This window comes from Phoxinus phoxinus, assembly GCF_949152265.1.
Source record: "Phoxinus phoxinus genome assembly, chromosome: 8".
NCBI classification, from domain to species: domain Eukaryota; kingdom Metazoa; phylum Chordata; class Actinopteri; order Cypriniformes; family Leuciscidae; genus Phoxinus; species Phoxinus phoxinus.
The window spans coordinates 22464575-22488237 of NC_136883.1; the positions used below are offsets into that span (position 1 = coordinate 22464575).

Genomic DNA, 23663 nt, shown 5'->3' on the forward strand with positions numbered 1-23663 from the left:
AGATGAAACTGAGGATTCAGATAAATCAATATAAAACATTTTAATTAATTTTTTCTGAATTCAATGTTTCAGGCTTTCAGTCCAGATTCTGCAGGTAGTGTGAGAACACAATCACTTCTTAACAAATTTTTTGCGTGCTGCATTCGGATTTGTCCGTCGTCTTCCTCCTCCGGTCTGGGTGTCCCGCAGGTGTAAGCTTGCCGACTTGCTGTAGACATCGTGCTCAGAGAACGGCGAGCTGCCGGCCAGGTAATCTGGGTCAAACGCATCAGTCTTCTGCCGAGCTTTTTTAGACATCCTCTGCTGGGGGAAACGCTGATCTTCCACCAGGTGCGGGTTGCTGGCGTGTTTTCCTCCTTGAGGCATAGGCAAAGAGTGCTGCAGACGACCAGAGAAGAGACAAACCATACGTACGTCACTTACATTCATTTATATGATACTACTACTAATACAAATGTCTTTGCTTTGATTTGTAAATGATGAACCAAATTAACACGATTTCTAATGCAATTAGCTTATAAACAACATTGAATTTATCATCAAAACATTACTCACTCTCTTCCCCTTTGGATTCAGCACTTTTGGATTTCTGGAGAAATGCATCTGCATGGAGGTGTCTTCATTCACTGTGACAGCAATCTTCTTCAAGGTGTCGTGCCCACAATTTGGACAGAAAGATTTGTTCATATTTGTTGTTGTCCTGAAAGAAAAAATAAATAATAATATGTAATTGCAGTATCCATGTTACACACGTCACATATTATTATGTGTAATTATTGCTACTACAAAATGGTTATTTTCCGAGGTGAATCGACCACTCACTTGAAGCAGGCATGACAGCGCAGAATGTAATTCCTGGTGTTTTTAATGAGCATGCCATTAACAGACAGCACATGCAGTCCAATCTGAATCAGAACATTCTGGAAGGAAAACAAGATGATTTTGTTGTGACAAACAAAATAATAGACATAACTTGTATAAAATAGATTGAATACATTTATATTGTTTAAAAAAAATGTAAGGTGTCCGTATTACAGTGTAATGTAATTATACATTTAAGTAAGTAATGTTAATTTACTATGGCCCGGTTTCACAGACAGGGCTTAGATTAATTCAGGATTAGGCCTTAGTTCAATTAGGACATTTGATTAGTGTGCATCTTGAGACAAAACAATAGCACTGACAGATTATTTCAGTTAAAACAGCTCAAACATGCATTTTAGTCTGGGACTAAAATTATTTCTACTATTAAATAATACATGTAGCTGTACAACAAATAACTTTTAAACATTTTATAATAACTCCAAAATTGACCACATTGCCTTAAAGTATGTGCATGATTAGTCAGTACACATTGTTATGATGAAAAATAAGGATTACACTTTTACAATAAGGTCCCATAAGTTAATGCTTTAAATAACATTAACTAAGAGTAATTTGGTAATCTGTTAACATTAGTTAAAAAACACAACTGTTGACTGTTGCTCAGTTCAGGTTTGCTCATTAAGGGGATAGTTCACCCAAAAATGAAAATTAGCCCATGATTTACTCTTTACCCTCAAATCATTCTAGGTGTATATGACATTCTTCTTTCAGACGAATACAATCTGTCATATGATGCGGTTTCTTGTTTTCCTTTTTCTTTAGTGTGTTATGTAGCTGTTAGTGCAAGTATAAGATCTGCAGAGTTACAAAGCTCAAAGTGTCAAACCTAAAGAGATATTCTTTATAAAAGTTAAGGCTCAGCCACACCTTCCTAAACTGCTACGTTCAAACACGCAGAAAACAGTGGGGCAAATCCATCTTTGCAAGTACAGTCTGGTGCTTCTGACTCTTTTTTTTTTTTTTTTTTTGCTACTGACTATTCAAACACAAGTTTTGAGCAGTATAAACTTTATGCGCCAGAGAAACATCTTTAGAATATTGTCTTTGAACTTCCGTTTTTGCGGTCGCTCTGTATATTTATATGCCGGAAGCTAGTTATTTTAGTCGATAAAGTTTTAAATATGGATATTTTTCTTACACGAACGCATCGTTTCACTTCAGAAGGCCTTTATTAACCCGCCAGAGATGTGTGGAGCACTTTTATGATGGATAGATGCATTTTGAAATACACAGCCATTCACTGCCATTATAAATCCTGGAAGAGCCAGGACATTTTTTTTATAGAACTCTGATTGTCATATACACGTAGGATGACTTGAGGGTGAGTAAATCATGGGCTAATTTTCATTTTTGGTTGAACTATCCCATTAAATTATAAACAGCTACAACTTTTGCTTTTAATAGTGTTAAATGTTGAAATTAGCATTAACTAAGATTAATAAATGTTTTCATTCTTAGATTATGTTCCAACCATAGTAGTGTTAACAAGTGGAACCTTAGTCATTGTAAAGAATGCTTGTTTTCATAATCTACTAACTTTTGTAGCCTTTTTTTCTGCTGATGTAAGCAAGGCCCATGGTTGGGAAAATATAATATTTGTGAAAAAGTTTTAAATGATTATTCCAATATGTCTAATGAATGACCACAAATACCTGCATGGCAAAGTCAGTGGTCATGCAGCCCACTTTGACGTCTGCTGAGGGTACCCAGTTACCAGCATCCATCTGGACTCGCTTTATGTTGCTGGGAGTAATCCAACCGCCACCATCCTCTTCTTCCTCCTCCTCCTCCGCATCATAATCATCATCATTGCTTTGTTCTCCTTCTTCCTCATGTTGGTCTCCTTTAGTCCCATTGTGTTCTTCAGATTCAGCTGTGCGACTGTCAGCGGACAGATCAACAGACTCTAGTTTGTTTGTAACTGTGATTGCGTCAGCCGCCTACGGAGAAGGAAAATACTTAAGTTCAAAATATTTAATTGTCTAACGTGATTGTGGCAGAGGTTTAGTTGTTGTCTGTTTCCTCACCAGCATTTCCAGTATATCAGCCTCAATGCTGGGCAGAGGATTCCTCCAAAAATGAAAGCTGTTGAATTGTGAACTATCAGGGTCTCGTGGCTCATTAGTAGTAGGTGATCTTTGGACAAATGTTCCTGGTTTACCTGATGACTTTTTTGGAAAAAAAGCTTAAATTAATACCATAGGTAGATCTGCATTATTAATACACATATGAGCAAAGAAAATATATATTTCAAAATATAACCCTTTAAATATTATCATTAGAGACTACTAAACCACTATCATGAACAAATCAAATACATTTTAATAAATTATTTTTTTTAAATATCAACAAATCTGCATTATAACTTTGCAGAGTTACTGGTCTACGGTATATGCAAAACTAGTTTTTTTCATTTTTAAATCAATATTTATATTAAGCTCACAAGCACTACAAATCACACATCAGATTAAAAAATAAAGAATAAAGGCAGTTACTTTTCATCCATTCTTTTTAAAAATTGATTCACATCATTGTATTATTTTGTGTATCAGAATAACTAATCGTGTCATTGCACTGATGCCACTGTATCACTGTCCACACATGCACACATAGCCGTCCTTCGGATGAGACGTTAAACCGAGGTCCTGACTCTCTGTGGTCATTAAAAATCCCATGGCACTTCTCGTAAAGAGTAGGGGTGTAACCCCGGTGTCCTGGCCACATTCTACCCATTAGCCCTTACCAATCATGGCCTTCTAATAATCCCCACCCACTGAATTGGCTCTATCACTCTCTCTCCTCTCCACTTGTAGCTGGTGTGTGGTGAGCGCACTGGCGCCGGTGTACTGTGGCTGCCGTCGCATCATCTAAGTGGATGCTGCACACTGGTGGTGGTTGAGGAGAGACCCCGACATGATTGAAAAGCGCTTTGGGTGTACAGTAGTACATATGAAAGCGCTATATAAATGCCTCATTCTATTCTATTCTTCTCATATGTATATTTCATTTGAAGAAAACATGAGATGAAATATGTGCGCATGCACGATGCTGGTTCATGTTTGGAGCACTAGTCCAGTCATTTTAAGCCAAAATGGGGGTCAACCTAGGACAATTTGCAACAGAAGCAAACTCAACTGATTTTGTATCCTTCCTCAATATGTCCTGAGTAAGGGGAAAAAAGCCCAGGATAATCCCATTAGGGGAAAGTTTAGAAAACAAACAAAAAATGTATTACAAGTTTTTTTTTTATTGTTTGTTAACATGGGCAAATGGTGCATAATCTAATTACGTATGTGCTAATTTGCATAAATACCACAACAGATCTAAACATTGGGTATAGCCAGGTGAAAATGTATTGTTGAATATTGACCATAAGGGGCAGAGATTCAGTCATTCATTCATTTCCTTTTGTTTCTCCTACATGGATTAATTTGCATGTTTGATCTAGCCACTTTTTATTTTACCTACCTTTTGTCTTCTGCATTCTCATTTCCCTTGTATCTTGTTCTTCCCTCAGACTCATACCCCAGAAAAAGTCCCACGGACCCAGCCCCAAACCCCATCTCTGCAATAATAATTCATAAAGGCTGGTTTAAAGTACTTCATCCTGCCTCTTTGTATTAATGCTCATGGGTAGCCTAAATGAGTTCCATTCAGACCTGAACGTTAAGTCTTTTATTGTTACCGGTATATGTCATCAAGATTCAACAAGACATTTTCATCTGGCTGTACCCAATGTTTAGATCTGTTTAGTTTAGATATGTTGTGGTATTTATGCAAATTAGCACGACAGAGTTGCGACGGCAGCCACTTAAAAACAAAGAATGGCGGCTGCGGATGGAGAACAGCGGTCTTTCGAATCGGCTTTGGCCGCAACTCTGGAGGACTTGGAGTTAAGTTTTTCTTTAAGAAAAGAGCAAAGAACGGCACTTAAGTCATTCTTAAAAAAGGAAGAAGTATTCGGAGTTTTGCTGGACCGGGATCTTTGCCGCTCTGACTACGTCACCTTCTTCGTTGCTCTGATTGGTTGTAGCGCTATCCTATTGCGTGCAGAGGGATTTTGAGAGACAACCGTTTATCCCGCCCCGCGTCTATGGAGAGTTGCCAGACTAAACATCTTGATGTAAGTCTGGCTTGCCGGGCTAATTCTCCTGGGCTTTTTGTTTCCTTACTCAGGACATATTGAGGATACAAAATCAGTTGAGTTTGCTTCTGTTGCAATTTGTCCTACCTTTTTTCATGAAATGGCTGGACTATATATGAAAAACGTCTATACAAACTTGAAACATGCCCGCTCCGGTCCGGATATGAACTGCGATCCGCATTGTTAAATTCATTGCACTGTTCCATGCAGAAACCGCTCTCATGCGTGTTCTGTGAGTTGTTGCATATTAAATATTGTTACGTTCATATTTTCCATGTGTTGGTAGTCAGCATCGCGGGGTAAATACAAACAACACTTTTGTGTTACTGTACTGAGGAAACATACACTTACGACTCTGAAGTCTGAATGACAACAAAACAAAGCTGAACCGGCAGGGCGGTGGTGAACGAACAGCGCTGAAACGATCTTTTGACTGACATGGCATTTTAATTCTCTGCTTTTATGTGATCTTATTCATAATACAGCACATTGATTGGATTAAAAAAGTTCATTCTCATGAATAATGCAGAGAAAAGCTCAGAAACTGATGACACATACGTGTACTCTCCAGCCACGGCACACCTATTTTTTCATGACATTGGATCAACTTTGCTTTTTAAACCGGAAGAACGAAAAAGTTCAGAAAGATGAAAAAATAACCAATTTTCCAATAATAATAAACACAATGAGTGCTATTTTCATTTATATGCAACCTGTATACTGTATTTGTTAACATCTAAAAAAAAAATGTTTTAGGGTTTCATGACCCTGTATCTAAATCAAAATGGAATAAGCCTGGGAAATTCATTTCAATAACATTATTCAAATATAGATTGCATTTGCAAGTAATGGCTTACTTTTGATGGCAAATGGAAACCAGCAATGCCAACAGGAGTCTCTGGATGTCTTTGTGTACTGCACATTTCGACCTGAAACACGAATAAAACAGCATCTTAAACCAGAACAAATGTGAATGCATGTGAATTAAAATCTGAAATAAACATCAGTACCGTTTTCTCAGGTTCTTTCTTCAAATGGTCAGTTCCTACATTCTCAGTTTCCAGTTGATAAGTCAAAGCCAAGACCTTGATGTCTGTTGCTGAAAGACTGGGATAGTCTCCTGTCTTTTTGGCAAATTCTGTCACTGTGATATAATAAGTAAATAAAAAATGATATGCATAAGTCACCAACCATAACAGACTTCCATCACCTATATAAAGACTTTAAAGTAAGATGCATCAACAATAGTAAAAGTTGTTATTACCAAATCTTATGTACTCTGGAAATGGTTCTTTGAAATTGAGCTTGTATGGCAAAAAAGCCAAACTCCTTTTAGTTGGTTTATCCCGAATTTCATCAACAACATCCTTTGAGGTATAAATGTTCCTTCCAAATTCCTAAAACGAAGTAAAACACAAAAAAATCATGCGACAAGGGATAAAATGCATGCTTTCATTTTTGTCTGGTAATGTTATGCACGCGCGCACGGACGGACACACACACACAAATTAATATAAACATATTATATGAATACATTTATGTATCACTTATAAACTGTATGTCTTAATTAGTTGTCCAACCGGGAGGTGTCAGGCTGTCCGCATTCTCCATGGTGCTGAATGATTGAATTTATTGATGCGCCATTGCAAATTGTAACGTTACTCCCAAAACATTTTAAAATACACTAATGTACTACTATGGAACACTGTGAAAAAACGTGGCATTACCATGATATTTTCTGTTAGTGTGTCATAATCGTGCCTACATACAATGCGTCAATAATTTATTCTAAATTATAGCAACTTATTATACATACTCGATACTGCACCAGCACGCACATATCAGTTTCGTCATTTATCCTGTGTCAAACTGACATTTCTGGACAGCAGTATTCAAATAGTTAAAAAGATAAGGCAACTTTATCAACAATAACTCACGTGCAGAGAAGCCCTTTTAATAAAAGCACCAGTATCTGCCACAACATGCTCCACCATGATCGCCTCCATCTTGACAGTATGGGGGACGGGGGAAAAGCATAGACAGTATGGGGGAAAAGCGTGCGCAGCTTCGGATATGAACTCTCGCGAGAAGACACTATTGTCCCGTTAGTTTCACGTAATTTGTTGACGTTCTGGTGGGTGAAGATGGCGGCCCGCTGGAGTAGTGAGAATGTGGTGGTGGAGTTTCGAGATGCACAGGTACACAGTCACTACACCTGCACGCATGCATTAGGTGCGTTAGAAGTGTAGTTTTCGTAAGCATTAGAGCAATAAACATGCACAGCTGTCATGGCAATCCCGAGCGACGTATTTAAAACTTTGAATTGAATGACATTTTTTTGTTTATTAAGGTGTGATGCACTTACAAACTTATCATGGTAAACATTGTACTTTCCGTTATTATTAATTACCATTTTTACAATAACCGTGTTGTCAAAAAATACTTTACTACTCATTAGTAGTAGTAATGAGTTCCCATCAGGTGTCAGTTTAGTCATAGAGATCCAACAAAAGTATTGAGAATTACAGAGTGCATTATTGTCATACAGAGTCTTTGGATATAAGTTACACATAACATGTCTGAATGTCATTAGAATTAACATTAGATATAAACTATTAAACTAAGTGTCATTTATTTTAAAAATAGTACGACCAGTTTACAATGTAAGCCTGATTTTTTCATTATGTTTGCAAAAAAACACTGCCATTACACTAGACAATAACAATACATTTAGAGGGGTAAAAAGAAAAATATATGGAAAATCTATGAATTCTTTTTTCAGTTTATGTGTTGTGTCATGACAGACTTTTCTGTTTTCAGGCTACTGCAATGTCTGTGGACTGTCTCGGCCAGCATGCTGTTCTCTCAGGGTGTGTACAGCTTTGGCTAATGTCACATCATCATGTGGAATTATGAACGCACCCTCTTGCATCAGCAGTATCATAGTTTTATATGCTGCATCTACATCCCTTTTCAATGGAAGCCAGTTTTTTCACATAAGAAAAATATAAATCATAATTATAATATAAAAAGTCAAAATGATGACATAAAAAGACAAAATTATGACTTAAAAAATAGTAATTATGACAAAAAGTAGAAATTATGACATAGGCCTACTAAATGATAATCATTACACAAAAATATATGACTACGTCATAATTATAAAGTGTACGTCTTAATTTTGACTTTTACTCTCATAATAATTACTTTATTTCATAATTATGGCTTTTTATTTTATAATTATAATTTACACTAGAATTTTTTTTTTCTGTCCAGAAACAGGCTTTAATTATTTTCTATGGAAGTCCATTTCCACCACATAAGAAAAAAATAATGCTTTTGAAAATGATAATTATGAGATAAAAAGTTGAAATTATGACACAAAAAGTGAAGATTATGACTTAAAAAGTCGTAATTATTATGACAAAACTTTTTATCTCATTATTTTGACTAAGTATTTCATAATTATCATAATTTTGTATTTTTTTATCTCATAATTATAACTTTTTATGGCATAATTATAACTTACACAATCCTATTTTTTTCATGTGGCAGAAATGAGTTTCCATACTTTTTTGTAAATGCCGTTCTACATGCATTGTTTTACCACACTGTATTTTCTTTTTTCACGTGTGATTTTTTTGAATAGGAGGCGATTCTTGTATGTTGTAAATCTGGAGACGCCGTCCGAAGCTCCGCGCAAAATCAGCCGCCAGAGCAAATGGGACGTTGGGACAGTTCAGTGGAATCCGCACAAAACCGAGGCCCATTTATTTGCTGCATCTGTACGTGAAGTAGTTATTATATCTATTGGCGATTAATGACCGTGTCATAATGATCATATTTATTGTTTCACATGTCTACTGAGTATTTATTTTATTATTATTTTTATTTTTATATTGTAAATATACATTTTCCTTATCTTCACAAAGAGTAATCAGAGAGTTGACCTGTACGTTTGGCGTGATGGATCCGGGGAAGCACATACGTCTTTGCAAGGCCATACACGTGTTATAAGGTAACACAGATCACGTCGTGCTCAAATGCTACTTATTCAAACACCGACGAGACAATGCATGATCAAAAAGATGTGCATACCTTATCTTTATATCCTTGCCAAATGTAAACTATACCTATAAACAGTAATCATCATGAATCTGTCAATCTGCTTTTAAACAGTGTTTATTGAGAGTTGATCTCACTTGAGTATGTATAATACATTCTAATAACAAATAATACATGAATATAAGTTTTTTTTTATGTGGTTTGATGTTTAAACCAAGACTTTTTGCACTTTTTCAGTGATTTAGACTGGTCGTGGTTTGATCCAGAGTTGCTTGTCACGAGTTCTGTGGACACATACATTTACATATGGGACACAAGGTGAGCGCACGGAGAATGAACACATTATGAAGAGTTTGTGGAACATTCCATGTTTTACGCTTTTCTTTCTTGATTTCTAGGGACACGCGAAAACCAACCGTGGCCCTTTCTGCCGTGGGTAAGTGCAAAGACTCAATGGGTCCGGATATAATTTATTAGTCAATACTTTTATTTATTTATTTTTCATTTTCTCACTCTTCCTCGATGTTTTAGCCGGAGCCTCTCAGGTGAAGTGGAACAGACGGAATCACTATTGTTTGGCATCAAGTCATGATGGTGATGTCAGAATCTGGGACAAGAGGGTGATTATGTCATTCTGTTGCTTGCTACATCATGATTGCATCATCATTATTCGTGTCGTTTATAAATCAGATCTTTGTTTGACTGTCAATTTGTTTACTTACCATTTAAAAGTTTGGGGACAGGAATTTGTTACAAATGTTACCAAAAACTTCTATATAAAAAAAATGCTGTTCTTTGTAACTTTCTATTCATCGAAGAATCCTGAAAATAAAAGTATCACAGTTTCCAAGAAATATTAATAAGCACAACTGTTTTCAACATTGATAATAATAAGAAATGCATCTTTAGCAGGAAATCAGCATATTAGAATGATTTCTGAAGGATCATGTGACACTGAAGAGTACGGTAATGATGCTGAAAATTTTGCTTTGTCATCACAGGAATAAATTACATTTTTAAAAAAATATATTCAAATAGTACTGTTTTTTTTATATAAATGCAGCTTTGGTGAACATAATAATCTTCTTTAAAAAATATATAACAATTCCCTATCCCAAAGTATTGAATGGTAAACTGAAATCTCGTTGTTCCCACATCCTGCACAAATCGCTGTATTTAGAAAAAAAAAGTTTTGATCAATTGAAACATTTATTTTTAAAAGCTTATCTGTTGCAGATATTGTTCTTGACTGATTGTGGTGTGTTTCAGAAACCCAACACTGCAGTGGAGTACGTAGCCGCCCACCTGTCAAAGATTCATGGTCTGGACTGGCACCCTGATAACGAGTACATCCTGGCTACTTCCAGTCAGGACAACTCTGTTCGGGTGATTAATATCACAATTATTGATCATATTGTTCACATTCTATTGTGTTTGCTGCAGTTTAACTTGTACCTGATTCTGTGTCTATCCTGATTTACCCCTAAAGTTCTGGGATTACAGACAGCCCCGGAAGTACCTTGATATCTTGTCATGTCAGGTGCCTGTGTGGAAGGCCAGATACACGGTACAATGCAAATCATTATTTTAAACGTGAAGTTTAAGTAAAATAATGTTTTTATCTATTTAAAAAGTCGGTTAAAAACATTTCTTGTCACAACTTTTAACCAAATTTGTTGATGTTGTGACAATTACACTACCAGGTGAAAGTTACATTGAAGGAAATATTAAGATTTTGCAATTATTTTTTTTGAAAAAAGTCTTATGCTCACAAAGACTGTATTTATTTGATCAAACATAGGGTAGAAACAGTAAAATTGTGAAATAGTATTCCAATTTAAAATAATTGTTTGCTACTTTGCTAATGCATCATTACTCCGGTCTTTAGTGTCACATGATCCTTCAGAAATCATTCTAATATGGTGGTTTGATGCTCAAGAAACATTTCTTATTACCGGTACCAGTGTCGAAAAAAGTTGTGCTGCTTATTTTTGTGGAAACTGTGATACACTATCATTCAAAAGTTTAATTCAAAATAAATAAAAATGATGCAGCAAGGATGCATTAAATTGATTAAAAGTGACAGTAAAGACATTTATAATGTTACAAAAGTTTTCTATTTCAAATGAATGCTGTTCTGTTGAGCTTTGTATTCATTGAAGAATCCTGAAAAAATCTACACAAACATTTATAATAATCAGAACCATTACTTATAATTGAAGTATAATTTTTCCCCTTATTCTCGCACCATTGAAATGTAATGTATAATTCCAGTAAAGATTAATTTTCATGTTGTAAAGTACTCACTACATCCTCTTCCATTCCTTCCATTCAGCCCTTCTCTAACGGACTGGTTACAGTGATGGTTCCTCAGCTCCGGCGAGAGAACAGTCTCCTCCTGTGGAGCACGCTGGAACTGAATAGTCCTGTTCACGCGTTTGTGGGCCATGATGATGTCGTGCTTGAGTTTCAGTGGAGGCCGCAGAAAGAAGGTGAGAAGAGCAACCAGTAGATGTAGGTGATAACTCTGCGAATGACTTTGACTTTAGGAACGGACAAGTATCATTGTCTTGCACTATCCATTCTGTATTTTAGGTTCCAAAGACTGCCAGCTGGTCACATGGTCCAGAGATCAAACCCTGAGGATATGGAGAGTAGATCCTCAACTCCAGAAGGTAATGCTCATGAAGTCAATCCTTTCTCTATGGCTGCTGGCTTTACGTTTGAGACTGATGGTGTCATGCGTTCTGTAGCTGTGCTGTGCCAACGACATCATGGACGAGTTGATGGAGGGCTTGACTCTCACCACAGAAACGGAGAAAACTCTGAGGTCCCAAGACTCCGAACCTCCACTGAGTCCAGGATTCACAGCGGACAACTCACAAGGTGAAAAAGATGATTTGCTCTGACAGTGATTTGATGCATTATGGTTAATTTATTTAATTATTTCGGTTCAATTCATAATTATTTTCAAAAATATCCTGAATTCATGAATGTAATTATGAGCACTGTCTGTACGCCTGTTTTACCATTTTATATTTAACATACAGTATGCATTGTTTTCTGGCTATTAACATAAATTATATTAAATTTTGTTGTGTGGCTGAATAGAATAGAATAAAAAGAAAATAGAATTATAATAAAGAAATAAAATCGACCGAAATCTTCACAGAAAGTAGATTGAGGATCTGATTCTGTGGATTTTTATGACTGAAATGAGTCGAGAATTGTATTTTTTATAAGATTTGAAAGTTTCTTTGCCAGTCTGACTACTTATATCTATAATATTATTATAATTATATTATAATATAATATGATAGACTTACTGTACACTACCATTCAAACGTTTGTTTGTTTGTTTGTTTGTTTGTTTGTTTGTTTTAAAGAAAAATAATGCTTTTATTTAGCAAGAATGCGTTAAATTGATCAAAAGTATCAGTAGAGACATTTGTAATAACATATTATTTCTATTTTAAATAAATTATGTGCTTTTGAGCTCTCTATTCATCTAAGAATCCTGAAGAAAATGTATCACGATTTACACAAAAATATTAAATAGCACATCTGGTTTCAACATTGATAATAATAAGAATGTTTCCTGAGCAGCAAATCAGCATATTAGAATGATTTCTGAAGGGTCATGTGACACTGAAGACTGGAGTAATGATGATGAATCACAGGAAAAACGGTATTGCGTAGAATAAAACATACAAGATGCACAAAAAGTAATTTGTGGATTAACTAATATTGAAAATGTATTTTGTGTAAGAAAGGATGCATTGAATATTTCAGTCATTTTAATTGATTACTAAATCTCTTTATTCATGTATTGGAATTTTACCTCATGCATTTTATGGTATTGTGAAAAATGGCAGATGTTCCAGTCAGATCCTAGTTTTAGCAAATGTAAATTGCTGTCTGTCCACAGAACAGTTTGACGGGCCTCAGTCCGGCCTGTCGTCCAGTGGCAAGAACGATGTACCAGGTTTGCCTCAGACTCTGCAGCAGGAGTTTTCTCTAGTCAACTTACAGATTCGCAATGTCAATGTGGAGGTCAGTCACTGTAACTCTCTGATATTTGGAATGTTATGTTGCAGAATTATGATAATTAGGATGCAATTATAACAGTTATATATGAATAAATAAGAAATTAACACTATTGTTCTTGTAGATGGATGCCGTCAACCGCAGTTGCTTTGTGTCGGCCGACTGCGGAGCCAACCGAGTCCGTCTCGTTGTAAAGTTCCCTGCCCAATATCCCAACAATGCAGCTCCTTCTTTCCAATTTGTCTCTCCGACAAACATCTCGTCTTCCATGAAGACCAAGATACAGAAGGTTGAAATTGACACCCATCAAGCTTGTCTTAATCTTTAGTCAATGTTTTGAACAATGCCATATTGAAACAGCAACTCTTTTGTAGATCCTGACTGATACGTCACTTCAGAAGGTGAAGAGAAACCAGAACTGCTTAGAGCCGTGTGTTAGACAGCTGGTATCCTGCTTAGAGTCAGATGGAGTCATGGTGTGGGAATTTCACTTCTATACTCATCATTTCCAAATTGTTCCCATGATCACCAGCAACATCATTTTTAAAATCGCTGTTTCTCCTTTGTCTCCAATCCGATGTCCAGGAGGATGGTACAAACCCCTACGTACTCATTAACCCGGTGACTCCTGCTCTTCCTGCTTTCCCTCGAGTAAGCAACACTTACGGCTCATACCAGGACTCCAACATCCCCTTTCCCCGGACCTCGGGGGCTCGCTTCTGTGGGACAGGTGGGTTGCAAAAACAACAGACCTTTACTTTTTCCTTTTCTAAATATATATATATTTATTTATTTTTTATCTTGTAAATTCAACATAAATTACAACTTAATTTTCCCATTAGGTTCCTTGGTTTATTTCACACGACCAATGACTATGCATCGTATGGCCCCTCAGACTGAACCTACTCCCAGGTGAATCCTGTTTCTGAAACATGTTACATTATTATTTGATTGCAATGGAAGACAGGTTAGCATGTGTAAGATGACTATGATCATAAGATGAAGTCTTTGTTTATGTGCAGGTCACTGTCGGCTCTCTCTGCGTATCACAGCGGGGTGCTGACGCCCATGAAAATGCGAACGGAGTCTCAGACCACCCTGAGGCTGTACAGCGGGAGCCCAACACGCACAGACAAAGATCAAGTGTCCATATCGTCCTTCTACTACAAAGAACGGGTGAGACTCGTCACAGAGGACTGAAATTAGCTTGTCTTGGAAATTTAGTTTTAGCTCAAGGCTCACTTTTTCAGCAGCTTTGATCAGGTGGGTAAGGTTTGTATGGTTAGCAATGGCAGTTTATTTATTTTATTTTATTTTTGTTTCATGAAGTCTACTAAAAGTGAAATGGACGTATGTTTGCCAGTCTGAAGAGTATTTGTAAAATGTGTTTTGCTTTGGATATTTTCACTACCATAACCAGGGTTTGAAATGAACACCCGCCAACCCGCCAGATGCGGGTAAAAATCAACTGTGGCGAAACAAGGGTAACGGTGTCAAATCACTAGCCAATTTGGTGTGTTACTATGTTTACTCACTTTGCTGGGGAAGTTCTTGTAGCCAAATCTGCGCAGATTTAGCGCAAATACTCAACTCGTGAGTCATCATGATATGTTAAATACAGCACATCTGGCTTACTTGAACATGCCCATCACTACGCAACAAATAACGACGCGCTTGTTCATTTGCATTGAAGCAATAGCGAAGATTAAAAAGCATTTGGTTAACAGAAAAGACATTGTTATTTTCCAACATTCTACTTCCAATAGAAGTTCTGAATGGCCAGTAACTTAAAAAATGTAGTAGCCAAATTGGCCGGTGAGTGAAAAAGTTAATTTCAAACCCTGACCATAACCTGACTATAACTCCTTAACATGTTTTTCTTCTTCTTCTTTTTTAAAGTTCTGAGTGTTCTTGCTTTTCATCCCCTCCTTTCACCCGCTTGATCCATCGGTTTAAAAGCACCATTTTCACAGTTCACTGTCACTGTTGTTTTCTGTGCTGTCTCTCTCCTGTTGAGTTTTGGTGGCATGTATCCCTCACTCATGTTGCTGTGGTCTGTTTGATCCAATCAGAAGCCCCCTCTGTCTACTCCCCGCCGCTGGTCTGTGCAGACTATTCATGACTGTCCGGTATTGACAACCGCCCCTCCCTCCCACTTATTCTCTCTCTCATCTACTTGCTCTAATGCCAAATGGCTTTTTTGCTGTCAGGCATTTCATGTATGGCACTTCACAGCTTACCATTTTGCACTATATTTTCTGCTTTGAAAAAAAAAATCATTACTAATTGGTGTTACAGATCATAAAAATGAAAGATCATGCCCTTTTTTACTCTTTCTCTGTTTTGATGTTGCATATGACACTGTAACCCATCAGTTTGTAACAAAAAAAGCAGCAATTTTACAGCCAAAAAGGGAGTAAAAAAAAACATTTAATTGTCAGGGATGACTTTAAGTTACTAACTAACTACCTAAATAAATAAACACATGTGCACCCGGTTTCACAGATAAGGCTTAAGCCTAGTCCCAGACTAAAATGCATTATTTAGCTGTTTTACCTGAAAGCAACATGTACTGATAGATCTTAAAATACATCAGTGTCATTGTTTTCTCTCAATATGAACACCAAAAAAAACATGTTTTTTTCAAAAGCACGTTTATAAAAGCTACTTAAATGTCCTAATTAAACAAAGGCCTAATCCTGTCTTAATCTAAACCCTGTATGTGAAACCGGGCCTCAATGTTTTATTTTAATGCTTAAAAGTTTCATTAAATCATTTAATTTCATGACTGCTACTAAATATATACGTCTGGTAAATATTCATCATTTATCCAGGGCAAATAACCCTAATGATATTTCAAATTTCAAATCGAACTGCTATGTTGATCTTTACAGATTAAAAAAATAATTATTTAATTAATTATTAATAATTATAATAATTACAAATATTTTTCTTTAGTATGTTCAACGCATGAATAATTTACAAATATATATTAATTATTTTAATTCTAATTATAACATAACATACATAAATAATAATTTTATATATATATAAATATATATATAATGATTTATAATTTTGTTTTCAATGGGATTTTCTCTTACCGTCCACCCTGCATATTTAAGACTTTAATTTTTGCATTTCTTCAGTTAATCTAAAGTATTTCATAATAATAAGCAGTGATTGATCGTGTTGTTTGTCGCCATCATCATCGGTGTTCAGAAATCCCGCCGCTGGAAAGGCAAGCGGGAAGGAGGAGACTACAGCAGCAGACCCATCAAACTGTCTGGCAAAGTCATCATCCAGGAAATCTCATGTCTGCTTCCTGTGCACAAAGCCCTCGGGGAGACATACGTGTATGTTCTGTTTTCTTAGATAGCAAAGCATTCCAGGTCAATCATATTCAGATGATATCTCTCTTGTTAGGAACAGCCATAAATGACAGCATCAACTGACAATACCGTGACATTCTTTTGCTCAAATGTCGTCTTGATCCGTGGCATTTTTTTCATTTTTTCCCTTTAGGCTAAATGTTAATGACATACAGGACACGTGCCAGAAGAATGGGGCGGCAGCCTTAGCAGTGGGCCGCAGGGATTTAGCAAAGGTATTTGATATACACTAATTGTCAAATGTTTGGAATAATTATGCTTTTTTTTTTGTTTCTGAAAGTTCACAGCTCTTTTTTTTTAAATACAATAAACATACACATTTTATAAAAAGATACAGTAATGTTATCAAATAGTATTACAATTTAAAATAACTAGTTTCTATTTAAATAGATTGTAAAATGTAATTTATTCCTGTGATTTGCTGCTCAATAAACATTTCTTAAAGGTAGGGTAGGTAGGATTTATATAAAAACTTTTTACCAAATTTGATTAAACTTTCTATATATATCAATGCATAATTAAAATGTAAGTACTCTGATAAAAAGAGTATAAAAATCGAGTGACTCTAGACCGTTTAATCTTCATTAAACACAGCTCATTATCTCCATTCGGGACGAATCACAGGATTGGCTTGCGCGACTGTCACTCTCCGTCGCCATGACTACCGCCGCTATTACTGGCTCTGCCCACGTGCGCGCAGTCGCGCACCCGTTTTTAGGTGGGAGTGAATGGAATTAATGAGCTGTGTTTTATGAAGATTAAATACACTAGAGTCACTCGTTTTTTTTTTACTCTCTATTTCAGAGTACTTGCATTTTAATTATGCATTGGTATATAAAGACAGTTTAAACAAATTTGAATAAAAGTTTTTTTTAGACAATTCTGACCTACCCTACCTTTAAAAGAACCAATGTTAAAAACTTAAGATTTCTGTAAAAACTGTAATACACTACCATTTAAAAGTTTTATATTTGTATTCAGCAATGACACATTAAATTGATCAAAAGTGACCGTAAAAACATTAATAATGTTACAAAAATGTAAAATAAATGCTGTTCTTTTGTATTTTCTATTCATCAAAGAATCCTAAAATTAATGTATCATGAATTTCGCAAAAATATTAAGCAGCACAACAGTTAATAATACATGTTTCTTGAGCAGCAAATCAGCATATTAGAAAGATTTCTGAAGGATCATGTGACACTGAAGACTGGAGTAATAATGCTAAAAGTTCAGCTTTGCATAACAGGAATATATTAAATTTTTTAATATATTCAAAAAGAAAAAAATACTTTAAATAGTAATAATATTTCAGAAAATATACTGTATTTTTGATCAAATAAATGCAGCCTTGGTGAGCATAAGAGACCTCTTTCGATTTCTTTATTTAGAACAAAAAATTCAAATAAAATAAAATATAAAACTACAATAAGTGTGTTGCAACATACCGAAGGAACAAAAAAATATATATAAAGTGTTATAAACAATAATTTCAATATGTCCCAAAAGGAGCAGGATGAAGCAGAAGCTTAAAAACATGGAAACAAGCTTGAGGCTTTCAAAACCTTTTTTTTATTTATTTTTTTACTTTTGACCTATAGTGTGTGTAAACATGATTTCTGTACAGGCCATATTTACAGATGAATTTTCATGGTCCGTCTTCTTTAAGGTATGGGCACTGGCCTCGGCAGCCACAAATGTTGACCTTAGTCCTGACCCTGACCCTGATGCTGGAACTCCCTGGGCCAAACATCCATTTGGGCGACACCTGCTGGAGACATTGTGAGTTGCAGCTTGTAAACTAGTTACATCAGCATTTATGCATTATATATAATATAGAGCTATAATTTATGAATGTGTCCTCGATTTCACATGAGCTTTGACTTTGTCTGTTTCCTCCACAGGCTTGAACACTACAGTCATATGAGTGATGTTCAGAGTCTGGCCATGTTGTGTAGTGTGTTCAGAGGTCATGGCAGTCCTCAGGAATATTTCACTCTATACGGACATCAGCAACCACGGCCGGCAATCTTCACGGCTTACCACTCCCGCTATGTACGTTTGTAAACCGAATTGATCAATGCAGGAATTCTGTACTAATTTGACGTTTGAGAGAAAGTTACACAGTAATTGTGTCTTTCAGTTAAAATGAGGATGAGTTGTGTATTTCTTTCTAAAAATATGTGAAATATTTCATTTAATATTCTTGTATACTTAAGAGGTTGTTTTCAGCGTGATGTATGTGTAGCGCATCTTTGATAATTCCTTTGAATTTGTAATATTAATGCTCTTTTAGCCCAGTATCACCTCCAGTTCTGTGACGTCCGGATCGTGTTCAAGTACCTCAGAATCTGCAAACCCTCCGTGGAACATGGGTGAGAGATCATGGGTTTATTCATAGAGATAGATGTTCTGTGTTTATGGAAGAAGCAAAATCTAGATCATGTGTAGTTCCATAACGCTGATTTTTTTTAATATATATTATTATTATTATAATAATAACAATAATTATTATTTTTAGTATAAGTCTTTTTAATATGTAATCTATTAATACAATTTATTTACAGAGTTCCTATAAATAACTGTAATATTGCATACATAATTAATGGCCATATTACCGTCAATGCCCAGTCTGTTACACATTCATATGTATCATACAAAACTCAATTTCTGAACTATTTTCAATTGTATCAAAATCCAGATCAGTTGTTTATGTTTGTTATTCTTCTTCAGTTACATTTGTGCCTTCAGCTAATTTTTTGATTTTGAATACTTCAAATAAATTGTACCAAAACAATTGAATCATACAGCATCACATGTTTTAGTTCTGAATTATTTAGAGCAAACATGTACATTCTTCTGATCGTTGTTGTGAATTTTTTATTTGTATTTTTTCAGTTGGACGTGAATCAGAACATGCTCCTCCCTGGGGAGAGTCGTCCCCGGTTGACTATTGCTATTCAAACCAGATATACACGGACCCCCGAGAACGAGAAAAAGAGCAACACGACATGAACAAAAGGTAAACGTCCTGTTCGACCAATGACACATCACATTATTGGCTTGAACGCGACTTTAAAGAGTTTCTTCTGATCCACAGATTATTAGACCCCTCCAACTCCTGGCAGTTTGACGATTTCAAGAAGTGTTACGGTGAGATCCTGCACCGTTGGGGCATGAAGGACAAGAGGGCAGAGGTGCTCAAATTTGTTTCCTGCCCTCCAGAGCCACACAAAGGCATAGGTAAGTACTATCAGACTAGCACAGGGGGTTTAAGCACAACCAACTTCTGTAGTATAGAGCTGTTTTATTCAAGTTGTCTTCAATGAAGCGAGCAAACATGATGACATAACCGATGTCCATCGCATATGCAGATTGATATCTAAACATTTAGATATTTAAATCAACTAAAATGGCAACAATAAAAGAACTTGCTGGGTTAGTTTTATTATTAGTTTTTATTACCTTAAAAGTCCATAGATTTTGCTGTCAGTTCTGCCGTTAAACACTTTCTCCGACAAGCGGATGCGATGAGACCAGTTTTCTCATTTGTTCATGTGACGTTCGGCCTAAAGCCTATTGCGACATTTCACAATAATGTTTTTCTCGTAATTGAACGTTTATATCTCACCATTCTGACTTTTTTTCTAAGAATTGCGACTTCTCACATCTCACAATTTGGGCTATATAGGCCTAACTCGCAATTGCAAGTTAATATCTCACAAGTTAATATCTCTTTTCTCGGTTGAAATTGTGAGTTATAAAGTCAAAATTGTAAAAATAAAAAATTGCTATTACCTTTTTTATTCTTTATTCCGTGACGGAAATAAGCTTCCATACTTTCTGGTATTCAAGTTATGTTTACTAGTTTTGCACAGTCATGATAGTTCAAATATTGGTTATTAATTTGCACAGACAACATTCACTGTTCAAATGTTTATGATCAGTAAGATTTTTGTTCTTTGAAAGAAATGTGACAGTAAAGACATTTATCGTGCTACAGAATATTTATATTTCAATCAAAACGCTGTACTTTTGCTTGCCACTTTTAATTAATCAAAAAATCTTGAATTTTTTTTTATCATAGAATGTATTACAAAACATTAAGTAGCACAACTGTTTTCAACATTGATAATAATAAGTATAAAGGAATGATTTCTGAAGGAGCATGTGACAATAAAAAATTGCTTTTCCATCACATGAATAAATTACTTAAAATATATTAGTTATTTTAAATAAAAATATTTCACAATATTACTATGTACCATAACTGTATTTTTATCGTAAAAATGCATCTTTGATGAGCATGAAACCATTAAAGACGTTTAAAAAATCTTACTGACCAGAAACTAATTGATGAGTCTAAACTATTTTCTGATAATCAAACCCAGAGCATTCCTTTAGGGAGCAAAGCTTTTGTCTCAAATTTCTGGGATGTCAGCCAACGTTTAACTCTTAAACAAATGTTTAACTGTCACAATTCTGAGCCTCGTGGTTTCTTTGCTCTCATACGTAGAGTTCGGCGTTTACTGCTGCCACTGCCGTAGCCAGGCCCGCGGCACCCAGTGCGCCGTCTGCAAGCGCTTCACCTTCCAGTGCGCCATCTGTCACGTGGCCGTACGCGGATCCTCCAACTTCTGCCTGAGCTGTGGTCACGGAGGACACACCAGCCACATGATGGACTGGTTCCGCTCTCAAGAGGTCTGTCCCACCGGCTGCGGCTGCCACTGCCTCTTGCAAAGCACTTTTTGAACACTGAAAAGACTTCATCAAGATATGCCTCAAAACTCTTGGTACTGTAGGAACTCCTTGGTGGAGAGACGCTGAAGAAGAAAAAACTGGTTATCTTGACTGTTCAAGGGTAGAATTATGTTCTAATATCAACCTTATAATAGGTCAAGCCTAGTCAAATTGTTAAACAGTGCTGTTTTTTGCACTTTTATACCTGTTGATTTGAGTAGAGCATATGTTTCCTCTATAAGGTGCCAAGGGAAACATTTACTGAAAGGCAAAAGGAAAAAGTTGCTGATTTTTATGGTTATGAATCAAAATTATTTTTCAAATGTATGCTTTGATCGCTCTTTTCAGTTGAAACGAATACGTTTTTTTCCCTTCAAAGGAGAATTGTTGTATGCTTTTGAAGGATTATTTACCATGTACAGTATGTGTGCCATAAATCAATACATTTGACAACACCGTGATTGCTTCGTATGCCACTTGATTTGTTGTAGTAATGTTGCTGGAAACATTTCTTTAACTCTCTTTTGTGAAGAGTATTCATAAAAGTGTAATAAATGCTTTAACTGTCATCACTACCTCATAAATAAATACCTTTCAAATACATTTTAAAAAACTGAAATAAAGCAAGATTGTAACAAACTTCTGAAGATCTTTACTCGATGTCTGTATTAATTTTGGTCACTCATAAGAGCAGTGTTGAAATAGCTTATTACCTGCAAATGTGCCACAGTGAGACACATGACTGTCTGGTGCAATCGTAACAATCTGGAGCTGAACACGCTCAAGATGATCGTGGACTTCAGGAGAAACTCCCCAGCACTCCCCCCCCCCCACTCACTCATGATTGATGAACACCATTGTGGCAGCAGTGGAGTCATTCAGGTTCCTGGACTTTACCATCTCTCTGGAGTCGGGACCTGAAGTGGGACAATCACATTGACTCCACTGTGAAAAAGCAGAGGTTGTGCTTCCTTCACCAGCTGAGGGACGTTCAACTTGCCCCAGGCGCTGCTGATGCAGTTCTGCTCAGCAGTCATTGAGTCTGTCCTCTGCACTTCAATAACTGTCTGTTTTGGCTCGGCTACAAAACCAGACATCAGAAGACTACAGAGGACAGTTCGGACTGCTGAGAGGATTATTGGTGCTCCCCTGCTCAACTTCCAAAAACTGCATACATCCACTGGGAGAAAAGGGGTTCAGAAAATCACTCTACACACCTGTACGTGTGTGTATATATATATATATATATACACACAAACACATTTATATAAAATTTCTTCTGTCACCAAAACAAAATCCTTGTTTGTGCAAACATACTTGGGAATAAAGCTCTTTCTGATTTATCCAAAAGGAGCTTTGCTCTTTGGGTTTGAGAGAAAAAACTACAAAATGTTTTTTTTTTTTTCTTCTTTAAGCATGACTTAAAGGTTAAGGGCTTTCATTTACCCTCTTGAAGTGCACTTATACTGCATGAGGATTTTTGCCTCATACAAGAATGCTACTTGGAGACGTAGGCTTCATTACTTAGTCTTATATCGATCAATATGTGGATTATTATTACCTTCATTCAACACAGAGAAGGCTTTTATATTATGATGTCTTGTGTTTCTTATTGATGTCAGCTTGTTTAGTGTCAGTGAAGTGGATTAATATGGACTCTGTCATTGATTTACGGTTGGTGAGCAGCTGACCTGCCTGCGACCCTTTTCAAGCAACGTCATACTGCGGAACAGGAATTCCACAGAAGTACTAAACATCCAAACATCAAGACGGACCGTAGCCTTGGCTACTAGGTGGAGATGACTGGAGAGAGTAACTAAAGTAAATACGTAAAGGGAATCATTAACGATAGTCACCAAAGCAAAAGAGAAATCAAACGCAAAAACTATAGCAAGAAAACACAGCAAATAACAAGGCCAGACAACGATAAAGAGCAGCAAACTGTCTCCATATGCCACAAAATGAACTGGCAAAGACATGAGGGAAGAGAGCACAGGACCAGGGGCCTCATGTATAAAACTTTCCGTAGATTTCATCCTAAAAGTGTGCATACGCACAAAAGCTAGATTTTGTGTACAATTAGTGAAACGAGGACTAGACAGGAGACTAAGCGCGCTGGGCAGACAGATCTGTGTAAAAGTATTATTACTATTGCCAAAAAACATACTTATTACTCAGCTAGCTGATGACACTAGCGTGTTTTTAAAAGATGAATCATTCCGATTGCCATCCAACACTTACAGTTTTTCTCTAAAGCTTCCGATTTAAATCTTAATAAGTTGTTATTAAGTTATAATCTTAATGAGTTGTTTGCTGTTAAAACCTGTCCTTCTCTCTCCTTTTACGGTATTCGTCACAGGTGACCTCTCTTGGTGGATCCATATGTTAGG

At 36.2% G+C, this 23663-nt stretch overlaps 2 protein-coding genes across 4 annotated transcripts; one reads left to right on the forward strand and one right to left on the reverse strand.

Annotated features, from left to right (window-relative positions):
- Window positions 1–21: 21 nt before the first annotated feature.
- Window positions 22–7276, reverse strand: nob1 (NIN1 (RPN12) binding protein 1 homolog). The gene is made up of 9 exons (XM_079621646.1): window positions 6967–7276; window positions 6294–6426; window positions 6040–6173; window positions 5887–5958; window positions 2913–3053; window positions 2538–2825; window positions 823–920; window positions 556–700; window positions 22–378 (listed from the first exon to the last, which is right to left on the reverse strand). The coding sequence occupies exons 1-9, from the start codon at window positions 7033–7035 to the stop codon at window positions 112–114; spliced, it is 1347 nt and encodes a 448-aa protein (XP_079477772.1). The 5' UTR covers window positions 7036–7276; the 3' UTR covers window positions 22–111.
- On the forward strand, window positions 7135–21927 carry wdr59 (WD repeat domain 59; the record flags this gene model as incomplete). 3 transcript variants are annotated; one of them, XM_079621642.1, is made up of 27 exons in its annotated part: window positions 7137–7227; window positions 7850–7899; window positions 8679–8814; window positions 8962–9047; window positions 9332–9412; window positions 9493–9530; window positions 9626–9714; window positions 10364–10480; window positions 10584–10661; window positions 11430–11586; window positions 11690–11769; window positions 11848–11980; window positions 13023–13147; window positions 13266–13430; window positions 13516–13617; window positions 13727–13871; window positions 13984–14053; window positions 14164–14317; window positions 15214–15270; window positions 16364–16497; window positions 16667–16748; window positions 18203–18315; window positions 18438–18588; window positions 18830–18908; window positions 19432–19555; window positions 19634–19776; window positions 21050–21921. In XM_079621642.1, the coding sequence occupies exons 1-27, from the start codon at window positions 7174–7176 to the stop codon at window positions 21283–21285; spliced, it is 2979 nt and encodes a 992-aa protein (XP_079477768.1). In that variant the 5' UTR covers window positions 7137–7173. The 3 variants fall into 3 exon arrangements, with proteins under 3 accessions (XP_079477769.1, XP_079477768.1, XP_079477770.1); XM_079621643.1 differs by lacking the exon at window positions 15214–15270 and having other exon boundaries at window positions 7135–7227; window positions 21050–21927; XM_079621644.1 differs by lacking the exons at window positions 14164–14317; window positions 15214–15270; window positions 16364–16497; ... (5 more) ...; window positions 19634–19776; window positions 21050–21921 and having other exon boundaries at window positions 13984–14057.
- Between the last annotated feature and the right edge of the window lie 1736 nt (window positions 21928–23663).